The following is a 27343-nucleotide window of genomic DNA, read 5'->3' on the forward strand; positions in this document are numbered from 1 at the left end:
CACATTGAATCCATCTCTGAAACTCCATGGCACAGGGCTTCCAAAGGCAGTGTGCTCGGCATAAATCAGAATTCCTAAACAAGCATGCTCTCGTACCTGGTGGGACTGTAAGCAAATACCGCTCAAATGAAAAACCTGCCACGAAAACAGTGTTTCTATAGATCGGATGACTTCTGCTCTGTGATTTTTTTCTTCTAATAGATCATCATTAGTTTCAGAAGAAACACAGACATGCTGCTAACGTGGCCGACGGGGATCTTACCTGGCCCTTGTCGGTCCTGTGAGTCTTCCCATGGGCACTCAGGGCTGCTCTTTCCACCCTGTTTCCACAAGCAGCCCTGCCCCGACTCCGCCAGCCCAGACTTGATCTGCCTACCACCTCCCGCACTTGACCTCCTAGTGGGCATCACCTCAGCTTCCTGTCCCACCTCCCACCCCTAAGGGTCTCCTGCACGTGCTGTCACACTCAGCTCGTCAGGTGATTGCTCTTAATGGTCCCTTCCTGCTGGAGCCCCAGTGAAGGACTCCTTGAGGCCTAGGGCTCCTTCTTTGTCCTCAGGGCAGAGTGTGATGCCAGCAGGCACAGTGCACGCTGGGTCAGTGGTTGCTTACAGTAAAGGCAGATGCACTGTAGCCCGTCCCATGTCCTGGTAGCTGGGTCCCCTCTCCGCGTCATCTCCACGCGCCGGCAGTTCACTCCTGGCCGTCTTTACTAGGTGGAGACCCTCCACCTGACCCTTTTGCTACTTCACCTGTTTCCATGATCTAAGCCGTCAAAGTTGAGAATTTTGCTGCTGACTTTAGCGACAGAGCATATTAATTTCTGCCGAAGCTGGAAGATATGCTTATCTGTCTTTCTGTAGAGCCCTTCCCTCCTCGACTGTGAGCAGGATGGTCATGGCACCCCCACCCCCACCCCAGGCAGACAGGTCCTCTCTCCTTTAAGAGGCAGCTCGGGTGCTGTTTCCTACTTCTAAGTGGGGGAATCAAAGAAGGCATTTCACAGAGGTGGCATGAACAAACATCTTGAATTAGCTGGAGTAGGAGTAAGGGTGGGGTGTTGGACAGGGAGAAGAGAGTTTCTGGCAAGAAGAGCTGTGTGTCCGAAGGCCCAAAGGCTAGGGCCAAGCTTGTGGTTTATGGAACTGGGAGAACAAATCTGGAAGCTGGAGGACCAGGTGGGGCAGAGGCAAAGCCACCGGTGAGGCTGGGCCCCTCGCCTGGGCTGATTTCTGCCCTGAGCACCTGCAGTTTGGGGAAGGTGTGCTCACATGGCACCTGCCTGTGGGCTGCATATGGGGGCCTGTCCACGGCCCTTTCTCTCCCTGTTTCACAGGAGGACACGTAAGTGCTTATATTTGGGACTTGGTTTCAGAGGGAGATCTTTTGTGACTTTCCATTAATTATTGAGGTGTGCTTATAATTTCCTTTTAACACATTACAGAGCATCTTACCAAAATGAAAATCACATATAACTTTTTTCTTCAAGTTGATGGATGATGCTTCTAATAACTTCCTGTGTGGTTGGTCGTTAATCTTCCTCACTCCGGGCTGAGGGTCCGATGTGAGCCAGCAGACCACCTCACGTCTGGGTATCGGGAGACGCTCAGCTGCTTCTGTGGCCACACCCTCAGCCACCAGCTTCCTGATGTGGGGGTGGTCACACCTGCCACTTGTCATCTTCCATCTCAGATGACGGGTCAGCATCAGAACATGGAAACCACGCCCTCGAGGAGGGGAAGCAGAGGGCTTTCAGATCCCTGCTGGAAACGCGGTGTCAGCTCCCACCCTGCGGCTGTGTGTGTGTGTGTGTGTGTTTAGCTACTGCACCTGGATTGCTTTTCCACTGCCTGATGTTGCTGTCGCTAGTTTTGACCCAGGCCCTCCTAAGGCTGCCACCTGCCTCTGAAACCAGAGCCCCAGGTCTCAGGTCAGAGGCACCGTCCACATGTGGACATCTGCTTTGCAGCTGGGGGCGGTGGACGGACATCCTCTCCCATGGTCGCTACAAGCGCCCACTCAGCGAGCAGGACGTGGAGACCATCTGCAGGACCATCCTTGTGTACTGCCTCAACCACTACCGGGGGGACGAGAACATCAAGAGCTTCATCTGGGATCTCATCACACCAACGGCTGATGGCCAGACGCGGGCCCTGGTCAACCATTCCGGTGGGTCTGCACCTCCCTCTCGGGGTCCTGGGAGCCTCCGGGGAGCTTGGAGGCACCCCAGACCCTGCGTGTCCCTGACTCCTGACCCTGACACGGTCACTGGGGTCGTGGACAGTGTCTATTGTTATTGTCATCATGACTACTCTGGTTCTAGGTTTGTCAGCCCCGGTGCCCAGGGGGAGGAAGGGCAAGAAGGTGAAAGCCCAGAGCTCACACCCAGTGGTGCAGGATGCCGACTGGCTGGCTGGCTGCAACCCGGACGCCTTGTTCCAGGAGGACAGTTACAAGAAGCACCTGAAGCACCATTGCAACAAGTACGTCAGGGAGGGCGGGTGCGGGGAGCGGGCAGCCCTTCTGGTTCTTAACTGTACGTGTACTCAAGTATGCGTATACACCAGATATCCATCAGTAAGACTAGTGCACTCTTGTGGCGCAGCTTTACTGTTTTTTTTTCTTGAAACATGATGTCAGGTCAGGTGGAAGCCTGACTTTAGAGGGCTGATTTTTGGGGGGGAGGGGGGCAGTAGTAAAGATGCATAAACACAGTTTTACTACTTTAACTATTTGTAAGTATACAGTTCATTGGCAGTAATTATATTCAGATTGCTGTGTGCCCATCACCACTGTCTAGAACCCAAACCTTTTCATGGACCTTAGTATAACTTCTGTTCCTATTAAATGATTTCTCACCCTTCCTGCCCTCAGCACTTGACAACACCGTCCCACCATCTGTCTCTAAGAATTGGCTTATTCTAGGTATCTTGTTATAGTATTTGCCTTGTTGTAGCTGGTTTATTTTACTGAACATAATGTTTTCAAGGTTCATCCATGTTGTAGCTTCTACAGAAGCTCGTTCCCTTTTATGGCTGTGTAATACTCCATTGTGTGTATAGACCACATTTTATTCATCCATGCATCGATGGGCACTTGGGTTAATGGATGTCTTTGGCTGTTGTGAATGATGGTGCTGTGGACATGTGGATAACTGAGTTTTAGCCAACGTGTTTAGAGAATTGTGGTTAGCTTTATATAATCCTGCCTTCAACTGACTGCTTCCCATGAAGGGGCTGAGGAGTTTAGATGATATTTTTTGCTTTGTGATGCCATGAACAGAGGCGCCTGGTGGACTACAGTCCGTAGGTTTGTGAAGAGTCTGACGTGACTGAAGTGACTTAGCACATGTGCACCTGTGCACACACACACGCACGACTCCTCGGTTGTTGGGTCCATTTTTTCTTACCTGCGAGGTTTAGAATCCTATTCCTCACCTTTATTTCTAGAACCTGATTATACGTAGCTGAAGGGAACTGGACCTGAATTAATTCCATTGCTCGGAGCTCTGTGAGCTGCTGAGCACCTCCACCTGTGGGTGCTTCCCCTCCTCTGAGCGTGTGTTTTCAGTATCTGGGGTTCAGCAGCACAGCCAGTGCACATCTGTACCCTTCCTGATTGGGGCCACCTGGGGCAAGCTTCTCATCCTCTCAGACTCACTTTCCTTACTTGTCAAATAGAGCTTCAATAAATGTCTGTCTCTATATCGCAGCAACAAAAGTCTGAGTACCTATTACTGGCAGCACGCCAAGCGCTTCCTATGGATTTTCTGTTTGAATTGTCTAAGACGAGTCATCTTGCTCTTTTATCCCCCTTTACCAGACAAGGAAACCAAGTCTCGGATACTCAGGGTCCCTCAGCTAGTCGAGGGACACCGCCCTTGCTCTCGACCACCCCCCACCCTCCCACCCCCGCCCATGTCTGAAGCCTGTCTTCCTTCAGAGTTGTCTAAAGCCTCAGTGAAATAATTTCCCAGAGAACACCTGCTTCTCCTGGGTTGTCCTGACTCATGGTTTTCATCCCTTTTTAAATGTAATGGTACTTTCAGGGACCATCTTTGATCACGATTCTTAAATTTTGACTGACAAAAATTTTCCTTTCTGAGTCTTCAAAACCATTACCTCAAACCATCTTAGCACCTCAGAAACCACTGTTACTGTCATAGCATAGTGGTCCTCCTTCAAGTCCCGCCCCACTCATAGCTATTAGAAAACGTCTATTTCTTTGTAGTTTCTGTGAAGTTGGGGTCCATAACCTTAGGAGTTCTGGATTCAGACAAACCGTAACCGAAGGGGTTTAGTGTGGGGGCAGGCTTCTGTTCCCAGGCCTCACTGAGACAGCAGTTTTTAATTTCCCGCGTCAATCACAGACTTCCATAGGGCACCCTCCCTGGTTAGTACATGAGCTATAACTCATGCTCTTTACATCTTACCTGGGTCTCGAGAGAACTGGCCATGTCTCCACCTCCTCTCTGGGATGAGCAGTCAGAGAGAAAAACGAGACCCAAATTGTGAGATTTTCTGGAAAATATCCGGCCAGTCCTCTTCAAAAGTTTCAGGAGACAAAGACAGGAACTGTCTTGGGTTGAAGGAGATGGAAGGGGTGGGACAGTTCAGTGCACCTGTGGTCCTGACCTGGATGCTCGTCCAGAAAACAGACCCTAGTGGGACCAGCCACCAGAATGAAGATTAACAGTGGGGACTTGAGAGGCATCCTGACTCACCACATGCAAACCCCTTAGAGTCCGAGGCCACCTTCCATCACCTCGTTATCCTGCCAGGACCCACCATATATTCCTCAGGGGCACTCAGCTTGCCTGTACACGAGTTTGAATTTTTTCCTCTAGAAGAAAGATGACATTCACAGTTACAATCATTCGTTAAAGCCTCCATCCACAAAACTAAAACTCCTCATGAGGTAGAAAACCTTGTCTTCTCCTGAAGGGAGAGAAACTGCTAGGGTTACTGATGCTGCACTGAGGTTTGGTGCATAAAAGAAGATCCAGGTAAAGGTGGAAGGTGCGTCCTGGCTGAGCATCCTCTGTGAGGAGACCTGGGCTGCAGACTCTGCTCATGCCGGGCACGGCTGCCCACAGTGTTGACTTCGCTTCTGCAGGTTCAGTGTGGCACAGTCAATTTTTAATCTTATCCAGAGAAAGAAATCTTAATAAAAACCAGTTTTCCAAAAAGATCTCTTACCTTGGAGCACATTCAGGTCTTTACAGCTTTGTGTTTTGCCTGTTGAGAACCCAGGCTGGCCAGGAGCAGCCCCCATGCTGGACAGGCAGGCAGGTGATACAGGGGGTGTCTGTGTGTGATCCGGGGTGGGTGGTACATGGGTTGTCTCTGTGTGATTAGGGGCAGGTGGTACATGGGGTGTCAGTGTGTGATCCAGGGTGGGTGATACAGGGAGTATCTGTGTGTGATCCAGGGCAGGTGGTATATGGGGTGTCTGTGTGTGATCCAGGGCAGGTGGTACACCAGGGGTCTGTATGTGATCGGGGCGGGTGGTAGAGGGGGTGTCTGTGTGATCGGCGGTGGGTGATACAGGGGGTGTCTGTGTGTGACTGGGGGCGGGTGACAAAGGGGATGTCTGTGTGCGATCAGGGGCAGGTGGTACACAGGATGTCTGTGTGTGATCAGGAGTGGTCTGTCGTGGTGAAGCCACCCCTACTTGCCATTTTGATGTGTTCAAGGACAGGGTCCATATCCCTAGAGACGGTACAAAGAGGTGGAGTCAGATGGCCTAATTCTGAGTGATCCGTGCTTAAAGTGACTCTGGGACTTTGAAGTCTGTCACTTGTCTTCTGTTAGCTTAGGAAATGGAAATCGTAACTTGTCCTACTTTGCCCTAGAGTTACTGTGAGGATCAAATGAACTAGTGGTAGTACACGCGACACACGGATTGAGAAGTATTCTCCAAGTGTGTGGTGGGAATCGCACTTGATTTTGTCTACTCGTGGACAAGGCGGTGGTCTTCAGGTGTCTGTCCTGAATGCACACCAGGGCCGGTCCAGGAGACGCTAGACTTGAGAGTTCTTGGGGTGTTTACCAGGTGGGCTTTATCCAAAGAATTAGTTTACACCATTGAGGAAATCCACATGAGATTGAAAATTTGGTTCCTAGAATTCCATGAGTTTTTAAAAACCAATTCCTTGAAAATGACTCAGAACTTCAGCAAACCAGACACACTTTAATCTCCTTTGTGATGTTGTATTATTATTTGTTAAGTGACAACTTGGGCTTCCAGGTTATGTAAGCTAGAAGGAATAAAACATGGGTACAGCCCCTTAAGGGGTGGCCCGGCAAGGATCCACCCCCACCACCATCTTCCTTCCTCGGAAGCAAAGTTGTATAATCTGGAAAACCTGACATTCTGTATTGAGGGTTTATTGTCAGGTAGTAAAACCAGATTTTATATCTCGTTTATTCCTACAACTTGTGATGTGCTTCCAAAAATGGTATTAAGGCAGCAGCTGAGGAAATTTTATGAGATAATGAAGCAGAACAGTTACTGAAAGCCATCTGCTCAGTTGTTTACAAACTTGCTTCAATACTTCAGAGGCAGTGGTGGGCTACGTGTCTAAACTTCACAAGCTGCGCTAGGTAGGACTAAATGAAGTGCGCCCGGGCCGGGCTGAGCGCCGGCCCTCCCGTGCAGGGGGCGCGGTTGCCAGGCAGGCCGGTTGGAAGCCAGCAGAAAGCACACGCAGAGGTGATTATGTGGCACCATCTGTCACGCTTCAAGCCTACCATACAGCATGGCTAATCAGCCTTGGCAGGATGATGGATGAACAGCAGCAGCTGCCAAAAGCCACTGTTGGCAAACAGTCCCGAAGTTAAGAACTTCCCCCCACCTCCCCCGTCTCCCTCTCCAGGGTCCTGCTGCGTGTCCGCATGCTCTACTACCTGAGACAAGAAGTGATAGGAGACCAGGCAGAGAAGATCCTGGAGGGCGCCGACTCCAGGTGGGTACGCGCCTGTGTTCCTCCTCGCAGTGACCATCCAGGCAGTCAGAGTCCACGTCACGGGTGGGGGGCGCGCTTCACACCTCCTGCATCCTCAGCACATCTCTCTTTCTGCATCTCGAATGCAGTGTTTGTCCTACGAGCCTGGGGACATGAGGAGAATCGGGAGAAGCCTGTTTGTAGGTCTGTGTGGACGTACAAAAAGGTGTGAACTAAATGACTCGTGTTTGTGAGGTGACCTTTAAAACAGGGTCCTGTGGAATAAAGTTTACTTCTGGTCCCAGCAGAAGGCGGCCGACTTCTGCCCTTTCCTGCAACCTTGGCTCGCACCGCCCCAGCATCCCCACCCCACTCCACGATGCTCAGGTGCTTGTCGTGGGAAGGGGGCGAGTGTCATGCTCCTCACTTAGCATTCTTTTCCAACAGTGGGGTCTATTGTAAATATCACGTCAGGGGTTGTCTTTGCAGTGAAGCTGACGTGTGGATACCTGAACCTTTCCACGCGGAAGTCCCCACAGACTGGTGGGATAAGGAAGCAGACAAGTCCCTCCTCATTGGCGTGTTCAAGCACGGTAAGGGGCGTCTGCATCAGACCCCATCTTGACCATGTGTCTTTGTCTTTATTTAGAGCTCTCTGCACACTCTTTCCAAAGTCATAATATTAATGAGGCTAGTTCCAAAGGACTCTTGGCGTCTACGGTTTCCCCGCACGAAAAATCTAATATGAACTGTAAATATCAGATGCTGTTTTTGAATGTTTGTTGAGTATTTGAGAAGAAAACATTTCTTCCTTGGCTGTAAATAGAACCCAAACCATATTTGTTTTAATAATAGCCAAGTTGTCCTATAGCTCTTCGGAAACTTTACTTCCAGCACGGCTCCCCTTGCGCGCTCTGCCAGCCCATGTCAAAGTGGACGGTGGGCTTAACCTCTGCTATTAATCTGTACAAGTGCCTCCTGGGCTTTGTTCCAAGCAATATTTCACAAATGTCAGTGCCGAGAACCCGCGGCTCCCCTGAGTGGGACGCAGCCTTGTTAACTTTGAAAGGCCGGGGATGCAGAACTGGCATGATATATACAGTGAACGATTCCTGATTATAATCCCGAGTCTCTGGAGGTCGCTGAGGTATTCTCGGCAGCCCAGCCTGACTAAGGGGGAGAATGATGGCTTATAAAACCTTTCATGATTACAGTTTGGCTGGCGGCTCTACAGCAGTTAGGAGCCGGGGTGTTGTCGCACACACCCTAATTGAATTGTGCCGTTCTGCTTGTGTACTGCAGCCGTGTTTTGTGAGCTCAGCCTCAAAAACCATCTTCCCGCAGTGCACTGTTGGGATCTGCCATTTCCCATCTAGTCAGCCTGGGCAGTCAAAAAGCAAATTGCAGTTTGAAAACCATAGAGGGAACAGTGTCATCTTACTGACACGCATCATCCTAAACCTGATCAGACAGGTTCGTTGGCCTGACGTAGACAGGGATGTATCAGCCGGCAGTGGACTTCCTGCAGGACCGAAGCCGCTCACAGGGAGGGTGGGCTGGACCACTGCAGAGGTCATCGAAGAACATTATGCGGCCTTTTAAATGCCAAGCAAAATTAGATCTTGGGGACAACAGGGTCAGACCTCTTCCCGGGCATCTTGCAGTTACCCTGAGCCTGTGTTTTCATTAGTATTTACTAAGGTCATTCTGATAATATCCGTGAAAATGTAATCTGCCTTCCCCCTCCCCCAAATCTGCCCCGGGAAGAGCATTCCAAGAATGGGCTACTATAGCCTGGTTAGTTTAAATAGGGCATAAACCATCATCTTATAAAGAGACGACCTTGGTGTGAGGCAGCCATGCTGTGGTTCTGTGAGTGACGGGCCTTCGTGGTCTCTGTGTGTGTCCTCTCTGGGTTGGGGGGACGGCACAGGGTACGAGAAGTACAACTCCATGCGAGCTGACCCCGCGCTGTGCTTCCTGGAACGAGTTGGTATGCCCGATGCCAAGGCCATCGCTGCTGAGCAGAGAGGAACAGACATGCTAGCAGATGGCGGTGACGGGTAAGAAGGACACTTTAAAATTTTAATAAACTTTATGTCAGTGTCAGAGTGTCAGATCCACTGGCAGGGTTCAGTCCTTACACAACACCACGCGCTGTGCTGCATCTGATTTGGACTTGAGCGGTGTTTACCAGTATAGTCTGTTTATGTATCATGATGACTATTTAAACACAATATAGGATCTAGATAATCTGTAACTTGTCTTTTTCAAATGTCTTTTTCATAACCCCCCCCCCCCCCGCCCGAACACACCCCACTGCGTGCACACACACCCTCCGCCCCTCATGGCTGCACATTTTAAATACCGACAGAGTCGCTTTGGATGTCAGGCTCAGAATTCAAAGCAGCATGAGGCGAGCTGTTCCTTTTTATCAGGCTCCTTCGGTGTCTTGATAATCAGTGTGATTTAAACATTTTTTAAAAACATTTCATACAGGGGAGAATTTGATAGAGAAGATGAAGACCCAGAATATAAACCAACCAGAACGCCGTTCAAGGATGAAATAGATGTAAGAACTTGAGTACATTCAGTTTTATGGCCCCAGTAAAATATTATATGCCCATATAAGACTTATTAAACTTTATAGATAACGGCCTTTCCTTTAAAAGACAAAGCAAAATAGAACCCCAAATTAAAATAACTTGTCTTTCTTGCTTTGCTTTTGAGGAATTTGCAAATTCTCCTCCGGAAGATAAGGAAGAGCCCATGGAAATACGCGCCCCAGGTACAACTCTGAAAGCTGGGGGGAGCAGAGCTGAGGAGTGGGACTCAGGCCAGGCCCCATGGCCAGGCTGCAGTTCCTTCACCAGGGTGGTGTCTCCAAATGCCACTTCATCTACTGCTCTCTGATGTGAAGAACTCCTGCTGATTCTTGGTTAATCATTATGTTCAATCTCTTTGATAAAATAACTTTTTTTGGACAAAGACAATTTATATATTTATGATTTATACCAGTTAATGAAAGCTCTTAAGCATCTACAGAAACATAGCTCATGGAAGCAGGAAATTTGTTAAATATCTGAAATAACTGCCAGTTTATTGAGACTACTACCCTACTTTTTCCCTGATATAAAATCATTAGGTAACAATTATATGATTGGTTTTTATGTTCAAGATTATTGTATTGCATTATCACCATGTAGTTTGTGGCACAAAGTATGTTTCTTTATGTATGATTGATATATGAACTTGGCTTTTTTTTTCCCCCCTAAGGAGTTGAGAAAGAATGGTTTATAAGTTCATACTAATATGAAACTTCTATACTTCCTTAGTAGTAGTGTTAGTCACTCAGTTTTGTCTGACTCTTTGGGCACCATATACTGGACTGTAGCCCACCAGGCTCCTCTGTTCATGGAATTCTCCAGGCAAGAATACTGGAGTGGGTTGCCATTCCCTTTTCCAGGGGATCTTCCTGACCCAGGGATGGAACCCAGGTCTTCTGCATTGCAGGCAGATTCTTTACCATCTGGGCTACAGGAAAGTATTAAGAGAGCACCACCATCATTTTTCCCAGGCTATCATTTGAATGTTAGCAAGTCATCCTGTTTGGATGGGAAACCCTGCCTATGGCAAAGGTCATAGCTACATATTCAGGAATGTTCTCTCATTCAGGAATGTTCTCCCCGCCTCCCCAGGCAAGCACAGCGAGGGCAGCACTGAGCTAGGCCAGCTGTACTGGCCCAGCACCTCCACGCTGACCACCCGGCTACGCAGGCTCATCACTGCCTACCAGCGCAGCTACAAGCGGCAGCAGATGCGGCAGGAGGCGCTGATGAAGACAGACCGGCGGAGGCGGCGGCCTCGCGAGGAAGTGCGGGCCCTGGAAGCCGAAAGGGAGGCCATCATATCGGAGAAGCGGCAGAAGTGAGCGTCTTAGGGTTTCCTTAGTCCCTGGTACCTTCCTCTCTCCTCCGCTCTTCCTGGCCTGCAGAGGCAGGAATCACATCCAAGAGGATGGCCATCAAACCCAGCCCCCTCACCAACCCCCCCCCCCCCCCCAGAACAAAACAAAGCAGAAAAAAGCACTATGGATTCAGTTTAAAGGAGAAGCAGCAGTAACCTTTAAGCCTTTTTACTCGGGTACCAGTCCACAGCTAAGATCTCTCTGACAGGTGGACGAGGCGGGAGGAGGCGGACTTTTATCGAGTGGTGTCCACATTCGGGGTCATTTTTGACCCTGCGAAGCAGCAGTTCGACTGGAACCAGTTCCGAGCCTTTGCCAGGCTTGACAAGAAGTCCGACGAGAGTCTGGAGAAGTACTTCAGCTGCTTTGTGGCCATGTGCCGGCGGGTGTGTCGCATGCCCGCCAAGCCGGATGACGGTAAGTCCCCAGGGATGCGGAGAGGCGGGAGGGCCGGGCATAGGTTCCCCAGGGATGCCGGTGGTGTGGGGATGGGAGCGTGGCGGGGACCGGAAGGGGCGGAAGGTTCCCCAGGGATGCAGGCCGTGCGTGGACAGCCTGGGATGGGAGAGGCTGGGCGGGCTCGGGGACCTCCCGCTGCTCCCCTCGATGACACGCGGTCCTCCTGCGCAGAGCCACCGGACCTGTCGTCGGCCATCGAGCCCATCACGGAGGAGCGCGCCTCCCGCACGCTGTACCGCATCGAGCTGCTGCGCAGGATCCGCGAGCAGGTGCTGCACCACCCACAGTTGGCTGAGCGGCTCAAGCTCTGCCAACCCAGCCTGGACCTGCCCGAGTGGTGGGAGTGCGGCCGGCATGACCGGGACCTGCTGGTGGGCGCCGCCAAGCACGGCGTCAGTCGCACCGACTACCACATCCTCAACGACCCCGAGCTCTCCTTCCTGGACGCGCACAAGAACTTCGCCCAGGCCCGGGGGGCGGGCGGCGCCCCCGCCCTGAACCCTCTGGCCCTGGGCTTTGGCCAGACCCCCGCCGCCACCCCAGCTGCCCCGGGTCAGGAGGACAAGGCCGGGGCAGCCGAGGCCAAGGCCAGGGAGGCCTCCGAGAAGCCCGAGGGGAAGGAGGAAGAGGAGGCCGAGGGCAGCGGGAAGGACCAGAGGCAGGACCGCGAGGCGGAGCTGGGGGCTGGGAAGAGCGAGCCCAGAGGGGTGGAGGTCGGTGTGGACTCCGGGCCCAAGTCCATTTCTGAGAAGGGTTCTGAGGAGGACGAAGAGGAAAAGCTGGAAGATGATGACAAGTCAGAAGAGTCTTCCCAGCCTGAAGGTAAGACCTGACTGACCCTCAGGCCTCTCTTGGGCCCACCCCAGCAGCTGTCTTCATGTCATGTGATCCGTGTCCTCTTTGGGTTTTTAAAGGGTAATGAGTGTACATTTTCATTAGGATGATAACGGGTAATGCTTAGATGTGTGTTTTGCCCTGCTGTGACCTGTGAACGCACTACTTCAGCAGCTTCTCAGGTTTTACAGGCAATAACAATTTTAAGGCAGATGATGCTTAATTTAATTTCCATTCAGAAATAAAGAGTGGGAGTAGAATCTAGGAAGAACCAGTTGTCTTCCTAAGTCCCAGGTAGGTTGCTGTACCTGCCATGAAACAAAAATTAAACATGCGCTACACTTTTCTACCTGAGCTTCAGCTCGGAATCGTGGCAAACACGTTAGTCCTCTTTCTGATGGAGGAGTAGAGGGTCCTGTGGGTCAGAGGCTTGGCTGTCACCACCGTCCCCTGAGACCTGTCTGCAGCAGGATGCCTGCTGACTAGTGACATAGCCCCCCAAGCCTCCGCTTCCTCATCTGTTAAACGGGAGTAACACCAGCTACGTGCAAGGGCCCTTGCAAGCTTTGAGTGACAGGATTTGCAAAATCCCTGATACCATTCTAGCCATAGTAGATACGAGATACAGAGGAGCTCGTCAGCATTCAGACATTAAATCCATTCCCCTCTACACTTCCTTTTCAGAAAGATTCTGGTTGTGGGTGATGCACAGTAACTCATTTCTCAGCAGGGGCTGTCTCTAGAGGGAAGAATTTTGATGAAGAGAGCAATGCTTCCATGAGCACTGCTAGGGATGAGACCCGGGATGGATTCTACATGGAGGATGGTGACCCATCTGTAGCTCAGCTCCTTCATGAAAGGACGTTTGCCTTCTCATTTTGGCCTAAGGTTGGTGGGATTTTGTTGTTATTTGATGACCAAAATAATAAATGGGGTGAAGAAAATCATTCTAGCTTGATTTTTCAAATAATTTTCAGGTGAACTTTGACATAGTGTATGAAGATTGTATACTAGATTTTTTTTTTTTTTCTTACAAGAATGATCTGGAAAAGCACAAAGAAAAAAATTCTGTAGAATGCTTTCATATAGGATAGGAAAGGTGACAAGAAGCAAAGAAAGTAAGAAAAAAGAACTGTTTATAGGGCTCTTTGGTTCCTTGAGGTCTTTTAGGTTATTTGTCTAGTACAGTCTATGGATTATTGCTTCAGAAGACTCACCCATTGATGAAATGTGTGGATTTTTTGAAAAAAATTTTATTGTGGTAAAAAACACACCATGAAATTTACAGTCTTCACCATTCTTTAAGTGTGCAGTTGGATAGTGTTAAATACATTCATATATTCACATCATATATATATATATACATATATTTTTTTTTTTTCACACTGTAAAAGGATCTCCAGGACTTTTGTATCTTATAGGATTGAGACTCTATACCCATTATCCAACTCCCCTCCCTCTCTGCCCCTGGATAACCACTATACTACTCTCCGTTTCTGTGAACTTGACATAATCACATAGGTAGAATCATACAGTACTTGTTCTTTTGTGACTGGCCTATTTCACTTAGTATAATGTCTTCAAGGTCCATCTTTGGGAAAGCATGTAACAGAATTTCCTTCCTCTTTAAGGCTGAATAATAGTCCATTGTGTCTGTACCATATTTTCCTTATGCATCTGTCCATCGTTGGGACATTTGGCCTCCTTCCTTCTCTTAGCTTATCATGGTGCTGCTATAAATGGGAATTACTGATATCTCATTGAGACCTGGCTTGCTTTTCTTTTTTTTTTTTTTTGGTATATACATACAAGTAGTATTGCTGGATCATAGGGTAGTTCTGTTTTTAATTTTTTGAGGAACCTCTGTACTGTTTTTCACAGCAGATGTACCATTTTGCAATCCCAGCAACAGTGCACAAGGGAATATGTGTGGACTTTTAAAACTGTGTTTTGTTTTGTTTTTAATATCCTGAAGCAGAACTTTCAGATCTAAGACAGCTTGCTATATATTTGGAACCCTGTAATCTTCGGAACTGGGGAGAGGATGGGCTGCTGACCCATTTGCTCAAATACATTATGAGATAATCACAAATGTAGTTATCTGTAACCAAAAGCAAAGTGGAAATTACTCTTTTGGCTAACTAGTATAATTTTATAATAAATCTCTGTGTAATTTGGGTCTGTTTTTCAGGGTGGGGAAATAATCTTCCTAATCACCATAACAGGGCTGTCTGGTTTAAGACAAACAACACAAAAAAAGGTCTCTATGGACTCATCCCCAGGCTGGTCTCACATGGTGTCCGTTGGAAAGAAACAATGTGAAATTTTTAACTGAAGACTGTATTATCAGAGACGTTGCCCCCTGTCCCCTGGCCCCACTCCCCTTATCTCCCTTGTTTTGCTCATCTCCCTTACTGAGTTTAGAAGAGAGCTTCCCAGATCAGCCAGAAGGCCCCTAGTAGCAGGCCCTTTTAATCTGTGGAAACTGGGTCTAAGAGCTGTAATTAGAAAATTTTAACGTCCACGCTTCAGTGAAACTTGAAGTGATAATAGGTAGAGGATGCAAATCGACACTCATTAGGTGTTCCTAGGTTGGTGCCCATTTGTAATGCTGAACTTTATTAATAGTGACGCTAATGATGTCCCACTTCCTGGGAGAGGCTGCGGTCCAGCCCGAGGACTGCAGCACCAGCACGTGGTGAAGTCTGAGTGCAGGCTTCCATCCCTGGTCACCTCCCGACACACACCAGCAATATGTAGCCCGAACAGCAGTGACTTGTAAAGCTCGGGGACGTTTTAGAGGCAGTGGTTATGTAATGCCCTCTCATTTATGCGCCTCAGTGTTCATAACTGAGAAATACTGAGTGGTCTGTGTTGTGGCCACCTTCGAACCTTGCAGCAGACTAAAGCGGTTCTGGTGGGTTTGGTTTCTTCTCTCGCTTGTTTGCTTTCTGCTTACTTTTAAGCCTTTTCTACTCTTTGGCATCTCGGTGGATGTATCCATCTCATCATTTTCACCAGGTCTTTGTTACGGTTTCGTGTGACTTTTCTTCTCTCTCTAGGACCGAGTAATGATAAACCGATTAGACAACATCTGTGAAGCAGTATTGAAAGGCAAATGGCCGGTAAATAGGCGCCAGATGTTTGATTTCCAAGGCCTCATCCCCGGCTACACGCCCCCCACCGCCGACAGTCCCCTGCAGAAGAGGAGCCTGGCCGAGCTGTCTGCCGTGGGCCAGGCCAGCATCAGCGGGAGCGAGGAACTCACCGCCTCCCCTCAGCTGTCCAAGGTCAGTAAGAGCGCCCTACCCGGGGAGCCTAGAGATAAGCTCTCCTGACTCAGTTCGGAAGCTCGTGTTGGCCGGTCCCATTTGAAATAAGAAGGCTGCTCTGGCCTCAGACGTTTAATCCCTTAAACTTCTCATCCCTGGTTTCTGCTGTGCGGCAGGTGCAGGCTGGGCTCACTGTTTCTGTGGGGATTTTTTCAACAGGATGATGCCCTTAACCTCTCCGTGCCTCGCCAGCGGAGGAGGAGGAGGAGGAAGATCGAAATCGAGGCGGAGAGAGCTGCCAAGCGGCGAAACCTCATGGAGATGGTGGCGCAGCTGCGGGGGTCTCAGGTGGTCTCAGAGAATGGACAAGAGAAAGTGGTCGATTTATCAAAGGCCTCGAGAGAGGCAGCAAGCTCTACCTCAAACTTTTCATCTCTCACTTCAAAGTTGATCTTGCCCAACGTCTCCACGCCGGTGTCTGATGCCTTTAAGACTCAGATGGAACTGCTCCAGGCCGGCCTGTCCCGCACGCCCACCAGACATCTGCTCAATGGCTCCCTCGTGGACGGAGAGCCCCCCATGAAGCGGAGGCGGGGAAGGAGGAAAAACGTGGAGGGCCTTGACCTGCTGTTTATGAGCCACAAACGGACATCACTGAGTACAGTAAGTCCAGGGGATGGTGCCCCTCCACCCCCACCCAGGTGTTCATACTGGCAGCCGAGTCCTGGCTCTGCTGCCCAGGCCGGGGCATGTGCCCCTCCGTGATGTGGTGTGAAAGCCACTCCTCCCACCAAAGTAGCCACAGTGGACAGAGCCGTGGTTCTGAGCCGGAATATTGTGCTAAGCATTGGCACAGATCACTCAGCCTGAACCACATGTAGCTTGAGGATTTATTCTTCCCAAGGTCCTAATGTATTGATTACTCTCAGCAGACTAGCCTCAAACAAACATGTGTTCTTCTGAGCTTATAACCTGTGAACTTCGAGATGGAAACACTTCTGCTCTTAGAAGTATCAATATGTTTGGGGCCCAGCATTTATTAGATTTGTTCAGCTTCAGACTGAAGATTTGTGTTCATATGCAAAGCTAGTGATTGCAAATTCTCCCACCTCTGTAAATGGATATTTTAAAAATCTCAACTGAATTGAGGTCTGTGCTGATTTAGGTTTGCAGGAAATACATGTGTCAGTGGATTTTGGCATTTATTTCTTCAATTCAAAGGAAATGAGTGCAATGTAATCAAAATATCTCTGTTTCCTGGTCCATCTCAACTGCTCACCTAAAACTGTGCCACCCCATTAAGAATTAGAGAGTTTCTCCCAGGAACCAGAATACACAAAGGAAGTCCCCTCTAAAGCACTGAGACTGGTACAAGGCACCAAAAGAGCAACCTGCTCCAATATTCTTGTCTGGGAAGTCCCATGGACAGAGGAGTCTACCGGGATACAGCCCATAGGGTCACATAAGAGTCAGACACAACTTAAGAGATTAAACGACACCACCACAGTGAGCCTGTGGATTCAAAACCCGAATCAGCACAGAGGTGCCTGATAAGCTGGCACACGGGTGGTGGGCCCATCCCCTGGGCGATAGACACAGTTTAAGAAACGCCAAGGGGAGAAGTTTGTTTAAATATGTTTTCCTTATTTCATCCCTATTATTATTTCCCCATTTTTAAGGGAAGCGTAGTAACCTAAAAGAGTAGGGAGACATGGTGGAGTTAGGGTCTAGAAGTGACAACAAACAAGCTTCCATTGAAACTTGTCCCCTAGTCGGGTCTGGTTCTGGAGCAGGAAATGCCAGCTCACTCCAGTATTCCCTGGGAAATCCTGTTGTCAGAAGAGCATGGCGGGCTACAGTCCACAGGGTCACAAAGAGTAGACACACTGAAGTGGGCTAGCCATGCGTCTGAGTTTCAGAAGCATCCAGGTGGTTAAAAGGTAATTTATTTTCAAAACTTATTGTAAATGTACCAGTCATAGTAACTGTCATTTTTGTGGATCATGAGATTTACTTTTAGCATCTTGTAAAAATATGCCGTACAGTGTATCAATTTGACTAGTTGTTCCCCAAGTTAAAGAAAGGCCATTGCTAGGTGTGTGGTCCCCTGCTGGGAACCACCCTAATGCTTTGATAGGTTTTATTCACGGAAAATGCTTTCTCCGGGAACATCAACAAATCATCTTTCCATTTGAATTTCATTTTGTGGACCCAGCATCAGGAATTAGCAATTACAATTTCCTATTGTAATTATAAACCCCGTATTAGACTTACGACTGACTTTATTCATTCACGTATTTTAAGCTATCTCTAAGAGTTTATTAGTTTTTTTCCCCTAAAATCCTATTAGCAACCTAGCTCAAAACTCTTAACAGATATTAGAGAATGTATGTTTATTTTAATTATTTTTTTTTACTTTTAAATGTTGGAATTTCACATTCCTCATTTGGTGTTATAGAGGGTTTTGTGTGAGCACATAAAACAGAAGGAGAATGAATCTATAAATAAACTGAGTAGTGAAGAGCTGTAGAGGTCAGCAAGGTTACTTGTGTGGAATGAGGCAAATCCTAAAATCTCACGTTGGCATCATGCTGGAGATCACTGTGCGGTTGTGAAAAGTAAGGATGCAGCCGTTCTGCAATCAGCAGCATAGTGGGAGTCAGCCATGCCCTGTGCCAGGTACTGGGATGCAGAGAATAAAAGCCTGACAGGTGCTTACACCAGAGAACTCAGTGTTTAAGATGGGCGACAGATAAATAACAACCTCTCATTGTCGTGAGGTGCCCCTGGGATGTTTTGAGAACCCAAAAGAAGAATGGGAATGGAAGGAGGAGAATGTGGGCAGAAACAAGTGGGAAAGTTTCCCTATGGGTGGTCATACCTCAGTTAAATTTTGCAGGTTGTATGGGAGTAAGTCATTTGAAAAGAGGGGGCTGGGAGAGCATGTGCAAAGGGAGCGTGGCCAGGGAGAGCCCATTGTGTCCGATGAACTGAAAGTTACTGGCCAGGGAGTTTGATGAGGAGGCAGCTTCAGCAGAGAGGAGCTTGGGCACAAGGTGAGGTGTAAACCACAGAGGGCTTTGGTAGGCGACCTAAAGAACTTGGATTTTATCCTGAAGGTGATGGGAATTCAATTGCAAAATTAGCTTAACTAGGGGAAGTGATGTAACATAATCTTTGAACTAGGAAGGGTGCATTTCAGCAGATTGCCTCCTTACAGAGTGGAGACTGGATTAAAGAGGGCGGAAGTAGAATCAGAGGGCCCGTTTAGGAGTACTTCAGTGATGCAGGGGCCAGTGACGGAGACCTGAACCCAAGCAGGAGTATGGCTGGACAGATGGGCCTGTGAACCACGTCTGCAGGTTGAAACGCAGAGTTTGAGGACCAGTGGCTGGGCAATGGTCAGGTCTCGGCTTCAACTAATTCATCTTTCCAGTGTTGACACACATGCCTAATATGAAATATTGTACTACCAACAAAATTGTACTGAACACAGAAAGCCAAAAAGCTACAATGAACTGGCTTTTGGAACATTCCGTGAATTATAATTTCGATAATTTCTTTTTTTCCCGCTGTACTGTGCCATCTGTGGAATGTTAGTTTCCCAACCAGGGGTTTGAGCCCGTGCCCCCTGCATTGGAAGTCTTAACCACTGGACCTGTAGGGAAGTCCCCTATTTTTCATTTCTTTAATGACACTCTCCAGGGATCCCCAAGAAAGACTGAGAGGCTACCCACGCCTTGAGGGCATACCAGGTTCAGACTCCACTGCCTGTGTCGTGTTCCTAGTGGGTCTCAAACATGGAACAGAGATGGACTGAATTTTCTACCTTATTACTAATTGTACAGTGTGAAGAATAAGTTACATCTTCTGATTTAATTGCTGTTCCCAAACTGCCACTGTTTCAAGTAGCCTTTTTCCCTTTTGAGACCCACCCCACTAAGCTCCTGTTTTCTTGGGCTAGGACGTAGTCAGGACCGCTCTCTCCACTCAAGAATTGAGAACATTGTCTTCTTTCTGCAGGAGGATGCTGAAGTGACCAAAGCTTTTGAAGAGGATATAGAGACCCCACCTACAAGAAACATTCCTTCTCCTGGACACCTGGACCCAGACACACGGATCCCTGTTATAAATCTCGAAGATGGGACGAGGCTGGTGGGGGAGGAGGCGCCTAAAAATAAGGATTTAGTTGAATGGCTGAAGCTGCATCCCACTTATACTGTTGATATGCCAAGTTATGTACCAGTGAGTATCACTGAGTAGAGACTTGTTTCAGGGGACTCTTGCCCAGTCAGTCCTTTTCCTTCTCCCGTACAACATGGAAATCCCTGGTCCCTCAGTCTGTCTTGTCAGTGTGAACGTTTTCAAGCTTTCATCACTCTGTATTCTACATTAGGGGTTTTCCTGGTGGCCCAAGTGGTAAAGAATCCACCTGCCAACTCGGGAGGCACGGATTCGATCCTCTAGAGAAGGGAATGGCAACCCACTCCAGCATTCTTGCCTGGGAAATCCCATGGACAGAGGAGCCTGGCAGGTTGCACTCCATGAGGTCACAAAAGAGTCGGACACAGCTTAGTGACTAAACAAAAACATCAAAAATTCCACATTAGAGAAACTAACTTCAGGTCTGTCCAGTGTGAAGAGCAGCCTTGTAGCTATTTGAAGACGCATTTCCTTGTTTTTTCCTTCTCCCACCAAATAGATGTGATTTTTTTCCATTGCTCTTCACATGGTGTGGTTTCCAGGTGGTCCCATTAATAGAAAAACACACACCCCTCCCCCAACCAACACACTTTAATTGGTCTCTGGACTGAGTCTGCCCAGCACAGAATATTAGGAAGCTGTTCCTGAAGAGATGTGAGCAGCTAATGCAGCCTGAGGCTTTATTGGCGTCTTTCTTAAACAACTAACACTCAATGCCATTTATTAAACATCAGACAGGAACCCTAGATGATTTGTCACTTAAACTGCTGCTAGCTTTAAACAGTGCATGTTTTATGTCTAATACTTATGTGATTGAATTTTTTCAAACTTAAGTGTGGGAGTTTGCATTTTGGTGAGTTCCTGCCACTCAGAATGCACCCTCCTGCATAGACTCTCTTATCCCTTGGGCTGTTTCTCCTCATGCACAGTCTCATGGCGTAGACATGAGATCATCCCTGTATCCATTCACATCATCAAGTAGAGATTAGCAAAGGAGCTAGAGAAAGTTTTCTTTTAAAATACAATGACTCAGTGAAACATTTGAAGACAAGACTTGAAGCAGGTTATTGGGAGATGAGAAGAAAAGCATATTCTCAGCTTTCAAGTTTGTTCTTTAAGTACAGGAGAAGGAGAATAGTTTTTCCTTTCGAAGAAAACTGGGGTTTCTGATCCTTAAAATGATTGTTGAAATTTCCATAGTAGTTAAAAATGGCCTGACTGTTCTGCTTATCATCCATATAGGAAAGAATAAGTATTAACTATGGTTTTACTAAATACGATTTGTTTTTGTATTTTTGTGTTTTTTGCAGAAGAATGCAGATGTGCTGTTTTCCTCATTTCAGAAACCGAAACAGAAACGACACAGATGTCGAAACCCTAATAAATTGGATATAAACACTTTGACAGGAGAAGAAAGGGTGCCTGTCGTGAACAAACGAAATGGGAAGAAGGTAAACCCTGGGAAAGAGATTTGATCTCTCTGGAATGTCTTTTCCCAGCAAGAAATGTTTTATTCCAACCTCTTTTATAAGTTAATATTTCTTCCAGAATACATGTGATGTGTGTATGTATCTGTGTAGATACACAAATGGGGAGGGGGGAAGAGGGAAGAACTTGTCAGTTTCTAAGTCTTTTCCTAAATGCCTCTCCCCAGATGGGTGGAGCTATGGCGCCTCCAATGAAGGATCTGCCCCGGTGGCTGGAAGAAAACCCCGAGTTTGCAGTGGCCCCAGACTGGACGGACATAGTCAAGCAGTCTGTAAGTATAGACTCTGCCTCTCTGTCCAGGAAGGTATCTGTACAAAATTGTTTTCCTGAATTTTTCTTTATTTTCTGCTTGTCATTACTTATTCAATGATTTATTCTTGGCTTAAAAGAATTGATACAGTACATCATTTCCATAGATAATTAATACATCATCATTCCTTGTATCCATATGTCATTAATCCAAAGTGGATTAATTTGACAGCTATGATTTAAAGGACTGTATAGAAATACACACTCACGGTATTAGAGGCAGACTTACTCCAGGGAGAAAGGCCCCAGGTAAACCTGGTTAACAGCATCGGTGGAATGGAATTTATGGTGGTTAAGATCCTTGAGATTAACTGTGATTTCTGGTTTTAAGATAAATGAAAAATACAGCAATTCTGCCTAGACATTTATTTCACTATTTCTTTTTGCAATTAATTTGTTAATAAAGTCTTGATTCTTTTTATTTGTCCAAAGTATACAGTAAAAGTGCTTATTTTTCTTTTGGTGAACAGTTCTATTCATCTTCACACGTGGATAGTTTCTTAAACAGCCACCATAATCAGAAGAATATAGACAGTTGCATCACTGCCCCAAATTCCCTTGTATTGCTCTCTGTCTCCACCCCCAGCCCAGGGCACTCACTCCTTTATCTGTTCTCCATTCCTAGAGTTTTGTCTTTTTGAGAATGTCAGGTATACAGAAGTGTAAACTACATAACCTTTTTGAGAGGGCTTCCTTCACTCATCATACTGAAATTCATCCAAGTGGTTACATGTGTCCGAAGTTTCACTGCTGATACACTCTCGTGCTTGGATATAACCCTGGGTGTGGTTCCCTGTCACCCGTGGAAGGACTCTGGGCTGTTTTCAGACTGTGACAGTTACAAGCAGAACTGCTGTAAAACACTTGTGTACACATTTTGGTGTGAAGATGAGTTTTTGTTTCTCCAGGATAAATACTAAAGTAGTACTTGAAAGTGAAAAGTGTTAGTCACTCAGTCATGTCCAGCTCTTTGTGACCCCATGGACTATAGCCCACCTGGCTTCTCTGTCCATGGGATTTCCCAGGCAAGAATACTGGAGTAGGTAGCCATTTCCTTTTCCCACCCAAAGGGTCAAACCCAGGTCTCCTGCATTGGCAGGTGGATTCTTTACCACTGAGCCACCAGGGAAACCCCCACTGATAGAGTACCCTTTCACATTTTTTTTTTCCTGCAATTCAGCATAATCTGACGAGCTGTATAATGCGAAAAGAGAGAAGCTTTGCTTTCATAGGTTCTATCCTTGAGCTTTTTGAATGGGAATAATTTGCTTGTGTATTTCCATTCTGAACCATCAGTGTTCAGTTCATCACAAAGGCCCAGGTGGAAAAGAGGTTTTGTCCCCCAACTTTGACAGCCCTTGTTTGCCTCTCCCTTCCCTTCAGGGCTTCGTTCCCGAGTCAATGTTTGACCGGCTTCTCACTGGACCCGTGGTGCGGGGAGAAGGGGCGAGCCGGCGCGGAAGGAGGCCCAAGAGCGAAATCGCCCGGGCTGCCGCGGCAGCCGCAGCAGTGGCCTCCACGTCGGGGATCAACCCGCTGCTGGTGAACAGCCTGTTCGCAGGGATGGACCTGACAAGCCTGCAGAACCTCCAAAGCCTCCAGTCGCTCCAGCTGGCGGGCCTCATGGGCTTCCCTCCGGGACTGGCCACGGCCGCGGCGGCCGGAGGCGACGCCAAGAACCCGGCGGCCGTGCTGCCCCTGATGCTGCCGGGCGTGGCCGGGCTGCCCAGCATGTTCGGGCTCGGGGGGCTGCTCAATGCCCCGCTGTCCGCTGCCGCCGGGAGCCCCGCGGCCACGGCCGGTCCCACGGATCCTGAGGACGGTGCATCCAGGGCGGAGGAGAAGGGTGGCGAGCACGAGGACGAGAGCAAGGACCCGGAGAAAAGCACAGAAGCCGCCCCGGGCCCAGACTCCGCGAACGGATCAGTGGGTGCTGCTACCGGCCCGGCCGGCCTGCCCTCCAACCCGCTGGCCTTCAACCCCTTCCTGCTGTCCACCATGGCCCCCGGCCTCTTCTACCCGTCCATGTTTCTACCTCCAGGACTGGGGGGATTGACGCTGCCCGGCTTCCCCGCGCTTGCGGGGCTCCAGGGCGCCGTGGGCGCCGGCGAAGACAAGGCCCCCGACAAAGCCGAGGGGGCCGCGTTTCAGGAAGACGAGCCCCTCGAGGGCAGCGACGCCGAGGAGAGCCTGGACAAGACGGCCGAGTCCTCCGTTCTGGAAGACGAGATCGCCCAGGGCGAAGAGCTGGACTCCCTCGACGGCGGGGACGAAATAGAAAACAATGAAAATGACGAATAACCAGTACCAGTTTCCAGTTAAAGTGTTTAAAAACTTTTGACAAGTGGTAGTCCTACTGTTTACACTCACAGTTAATGTTCATACCTAGTTTTATAAGCTGTTCTGTAACATAGTGTAGCAAAGAAAAAAAAAGTCTCAAGTCATGTTATACAGGTGTGTCAAAAGGTATCTTGGTCATTAAGTATTGTGCAGTGCATTATTTATTATCCCTAGGAGAGATGAAATTTGAGAGGTGATCCTGTCTTTTTAAGGAAACTTACATAATGCTCTGCTTTTTTTTTTTTTTCTTCCCTTGTTCTCTACTTTTTCTTTTGGTACCATTGGTATTATAATAAAGAGCAATTTGTAACCGAGTGGCACTCATGGAAGGAAGTGCTGCTCAAAGGAAGTATGAAGTTATATATTTAATTTTTTAATTTTAATTTTTTTTTTTTTTGCTGTGAAGGTCAAGATGAAATTTACCATACATATCATACTTGCTCATTTGTTTCCCTTTATGACTGTACGGGGATGGGGGGGGGTTCCCACACTCACGCATCACACACATCCATACACTCTGACAATCTCCACCTTAGTGTGAACGTCTCTGTCCCGAGGCGCAGCAATAATAAGGCAGCTGTTGAATGTGAAGGGTCCCTTTGGAAATTAACCTACTGGGAGGGTTCTTGCCAGACAGAACTGCAGTTCCATTGTCTCGTGGTCTTGTAATGCACTGGTATAAACAAAATAAATAGATGAAATTAATAAAGAGTGAAAGAAGAGAGAATCAGGTACCTTTTTTAAATTAAAGGACTTTGTTACTTTAGCCACAAAGCTAAAACAGCGTTACCTCAGCTCTAAACTAGCCTTGAAGTTTACAAACATGACTTTGTAAATGTATTGTTTTTCTTTGTTGTGATGTCCTTTTATTTTTTTTTCTTTGAAAACTGCTATCATGTAAGATAAAATGTAAATTGCTGCCAACTGTAGTAATGATGCTTTTAATAAAAGTGACCCACGATATCCAGAGATGTAATTATAGAATGTAGTAGGGTAGGGGAACTGGTCACTCTATTTTTTGTATTCGCAATAGATGCAAATACAGCATTCTGGCCTTTGTATAATTTCTTGATATATCCTCCTATACCAGATTAGCTCTTAGTAGTTGTCTTCAGACTAGACGAGAAGAAAAACCATCAATTGCCTTTACGTAATTCTACTCCGTATATCTCAATAGAACCGCATGCAAAAACCTCCCATTATGTCCTCAAAAGAGCATCCAAGACTGAGAACACTTAAACACGTGTGCAGCATCTGATAATGTGGTACACCGAGGAACAAAAGGGCAAAAGAAAAATGAGGCTTTTAATAGGCACGGTATCTGGGTCGTTTATCCCCAGTTAATGGGCGGAAAAACACAAGGTGTGGGATCGGCAAGGGACGCAGAGGCAGGCTCCCCGGTGTCCCGCGGACCCAGGCTGCGAGCCAGGTCGGTGGAGAGGCAACGTGAAATGAACACAGACGCGTTTCAGCAAGTGCTGCGAGCGTGCGCAGGTATATTGACAGGTACACGCACGCATGCCTATTCTCTAACACACTCGGGCGCACGCGCGGGGCCTGGGAGCTGCTGATTGGTGCACCTCTGTACGACCTTTGATATTTCAGGTAAACCGAAGTTTGAGATCCACTGTTTTCATCTTGTTATGTCACTTGAGCAAACGCAAAGCGCCTTGTCCTTGCCATTAAAAAGCAGAGGAAGAGCGAGTGGGGTTGGTGAGCGGGTGGCGTTTGTCTGCGGGTAGCTTCTCTCCACGCCCTCCGCCAGGACGCACACAGCTCATCCCCCGCCCCACGTGGAATGAGACAGACTGTCCCAGTTCTTTTTAGACAATGAGGTTCTGTGGGTTCTCATCCCAAGGTGAAAATATTCCCGTGATGATTCTGGAAAAAGAGCTTAGTGAAGCCTCCACCTTAGAGACCCCACGGTGGTTTCATCCATCACTGGGACTTCTCTGTTTTTTTGAAAGCGCCTGCGTTGTGCACGGGAAGACAATCAATGCCTCTAAGAGGATGGCTCCTGGAGCGGAGTTGTTAAATCACGGATACTAAGACTAGAACGGCACTAAATATAGAGAACTTAAATACTTAACTAACTGTAAGATTTTTTAAGCTTCAACGTAGGCCCTTAAATAAGGAGAAGATGTTTCATAAAATGAGTCCCAAAGAGTCTTCTTCGGAAATTCGTTATAGCATTCGAAGTTTTCCTATGACCTCTGGTAAACAGAGCACACGATGTGACTCTGTCCTGTTGTAGAAAGATGCTGAGAGCAGTGATGATCTTCAAAGCAGAGGCATGAACTGCTTGTGGCCAGAAGAAACCCTGCCATGATAGGTCAGCGGCTGGCTCTGAGTCATCAGCGATTGATCTGTGAAGGTGACCTTAAAGTTATGCAAGGTTCCATGTTGGGAAAAATGCATTTCTTTTTTTTTTTCTCTCTCTCTCTCTTTAATGGAATGAATTCTTGATATGAGATCTCAAATTTATCTAAGTAAGAAATATTTTAAATTTGGTCTGATCCTTCATGACTCCTGTTGGTTGGGTGCCCTGTATAAATTAAGAACTAAGGTGCTAAGTGCTTTCCATGGCATTGCTGAAGGCAGTCCTGTTCTTCCATGAGGGAACTGAGACCTGGAGACTCTAAGTAACAGGCCAACAGTAAATACAGGAAGCTGAGTTTGAATCCAGGCAGGCCGATTGTAGAGCCTCCTTAATAGTTTCTTGAAATACCACATTCGGGTTTCTGAAAATGAAGTGTTTAGGGCTTTGTATTTTTACATCCCCTCTCTTACCCCTCCATGAAGTGCAAGTGTTGGTCCGTCAGTTGTGTCCGACTGTGTGACCCCATAGACTGTAGCCCACTGGGCTCCTCTGTCCGTGAGATTCTCCAGGCAAGAATACTGGAGTGGGTAGCCATTCCCTTCTCCAGAGAATCTTCCTGACCCAGGGATCGAACCAGCATCTCCTGAATTTCAGGCAGATTCTTTACTGGATGAGCCATCTGAGAAGCCCTGCCCCTCCATAAGGGACCTTAAATCTCAGATTGAGATTTAAGAGACAGTCTGTATGAAGCAGATCCTGGAAGACTGTGAGCTCTGACTAGGGAAACTTGAATCTCAGTCACCTCTCTTAAATTTGGATTTATCTTGCCCCATGAATATTTATATTTTATGAAGAAATCAAGTCTTTAGAAAAGACCGAGCATCAAAGCTAGTAAATTGCAAACCTGGTATTTCAACTCAAGTTGACTTAACTCCAGAGCCCAAGCACTTAACCTGTGTGCTGGGGTAATTAACATTCATCTACAAACATTTACTGGGTGTTGTGTGTTAGATACTGTTTTAGTGGCAAGAATATAATGAAAAACAGAATAAGAATAGACAAGGTGTGTTGTCATTGCACTAATATGCTAAAAGAAAGATGATAAACAGATACAAATACAATTTTTGTAGGTGGAGTTGTTCAGTCGCTAAGTCAAGTCTGACTCTTTGCAACCCCATGGACTGCAGCACTCCAGGCTTCCCTGT

At 47.6% G+C, this 27343-nt stretch overlaps 1 protein-coding gene across 3 annotated transcripts in view; it reads left to right on the forward strand.

Annotated features, from left to right (window-relative positions):
• The window catches only part of CHD7 (chromodomain helicase DNA binding protein 7), a 190338-nt gene extending 165557 nt beyond the window's left edge, over nt 1–24781 (forward strand). For 2 of the 3 annotated variants that reach the window (XM_061438814.1, XM_061438815.1), the window contains exons 22-38: nt 1970–2169; nt 2324–2483; nt 6878–6967; nt 7436–7539; nt 8880–9009; nt 9446–9518; nt 9677–9734; nt 10645–10873; nt 11122–11330; nt 11544–12194; nt 12934–13094; nt 15269–15496; nt 15698–16141; nt 19502–19723; nt 20992–21132; nt 21336–21440; nt 22862–24781. In XM_061438814.1, the coding sequence (XP_061294798.1) occupies nt 1970–2169; nt 2324–2483; nt 6878–6967; nt 7436–7539; nt 8880–9009; nt 9446–9518; nt 9677–9734; nt 10645–10873; nt 11122–11330; nt 11544–12194; nt 12934–13094; nt 15269–15496; nt 15698–16141; nt 19502–19723; nt 20992–21132; nt 21336–21440; nt 22862–23779 (4123 nt within the window). In that variant the 3' untranslated portion in view covers nt 23780–24781. The remainder of the gene's footprint in view (nt 1–1969; nt 2170–2323; nt 2484–6877; nt 6968–7435; nt 7540–8879; nt 9010–9445; nt 9519–9676; nt 9735–10644; nt 10874–11121; nt 11331–11543; nt 12195–12933; nt 13095–15268; nt 15497–15697; nt 16142–19501; nt 19724–20991; nt 21133–21335; nt 21441–22861) is intronic. The other variant, XM_061438816.1, reaches the window with a different exon arrangement.
• The last annotated feature ends 2562 nt before the right edge of the window (nt 24782–27343 follow it).

The sequence above is a fragment of the Bos javanicus genome, chromosome 14, assembly GCF_032452875.1.
Source record: "Bos javanicus breed banteng chromosome 14, ARS-OSU_banteng_1.0, whole genome shotgun sequence".
NCBI lineage: Eukaryota > Metazoa > Chordata > Mammalia > Artiodactyla > Bovidae > Bos > Bos javanicus.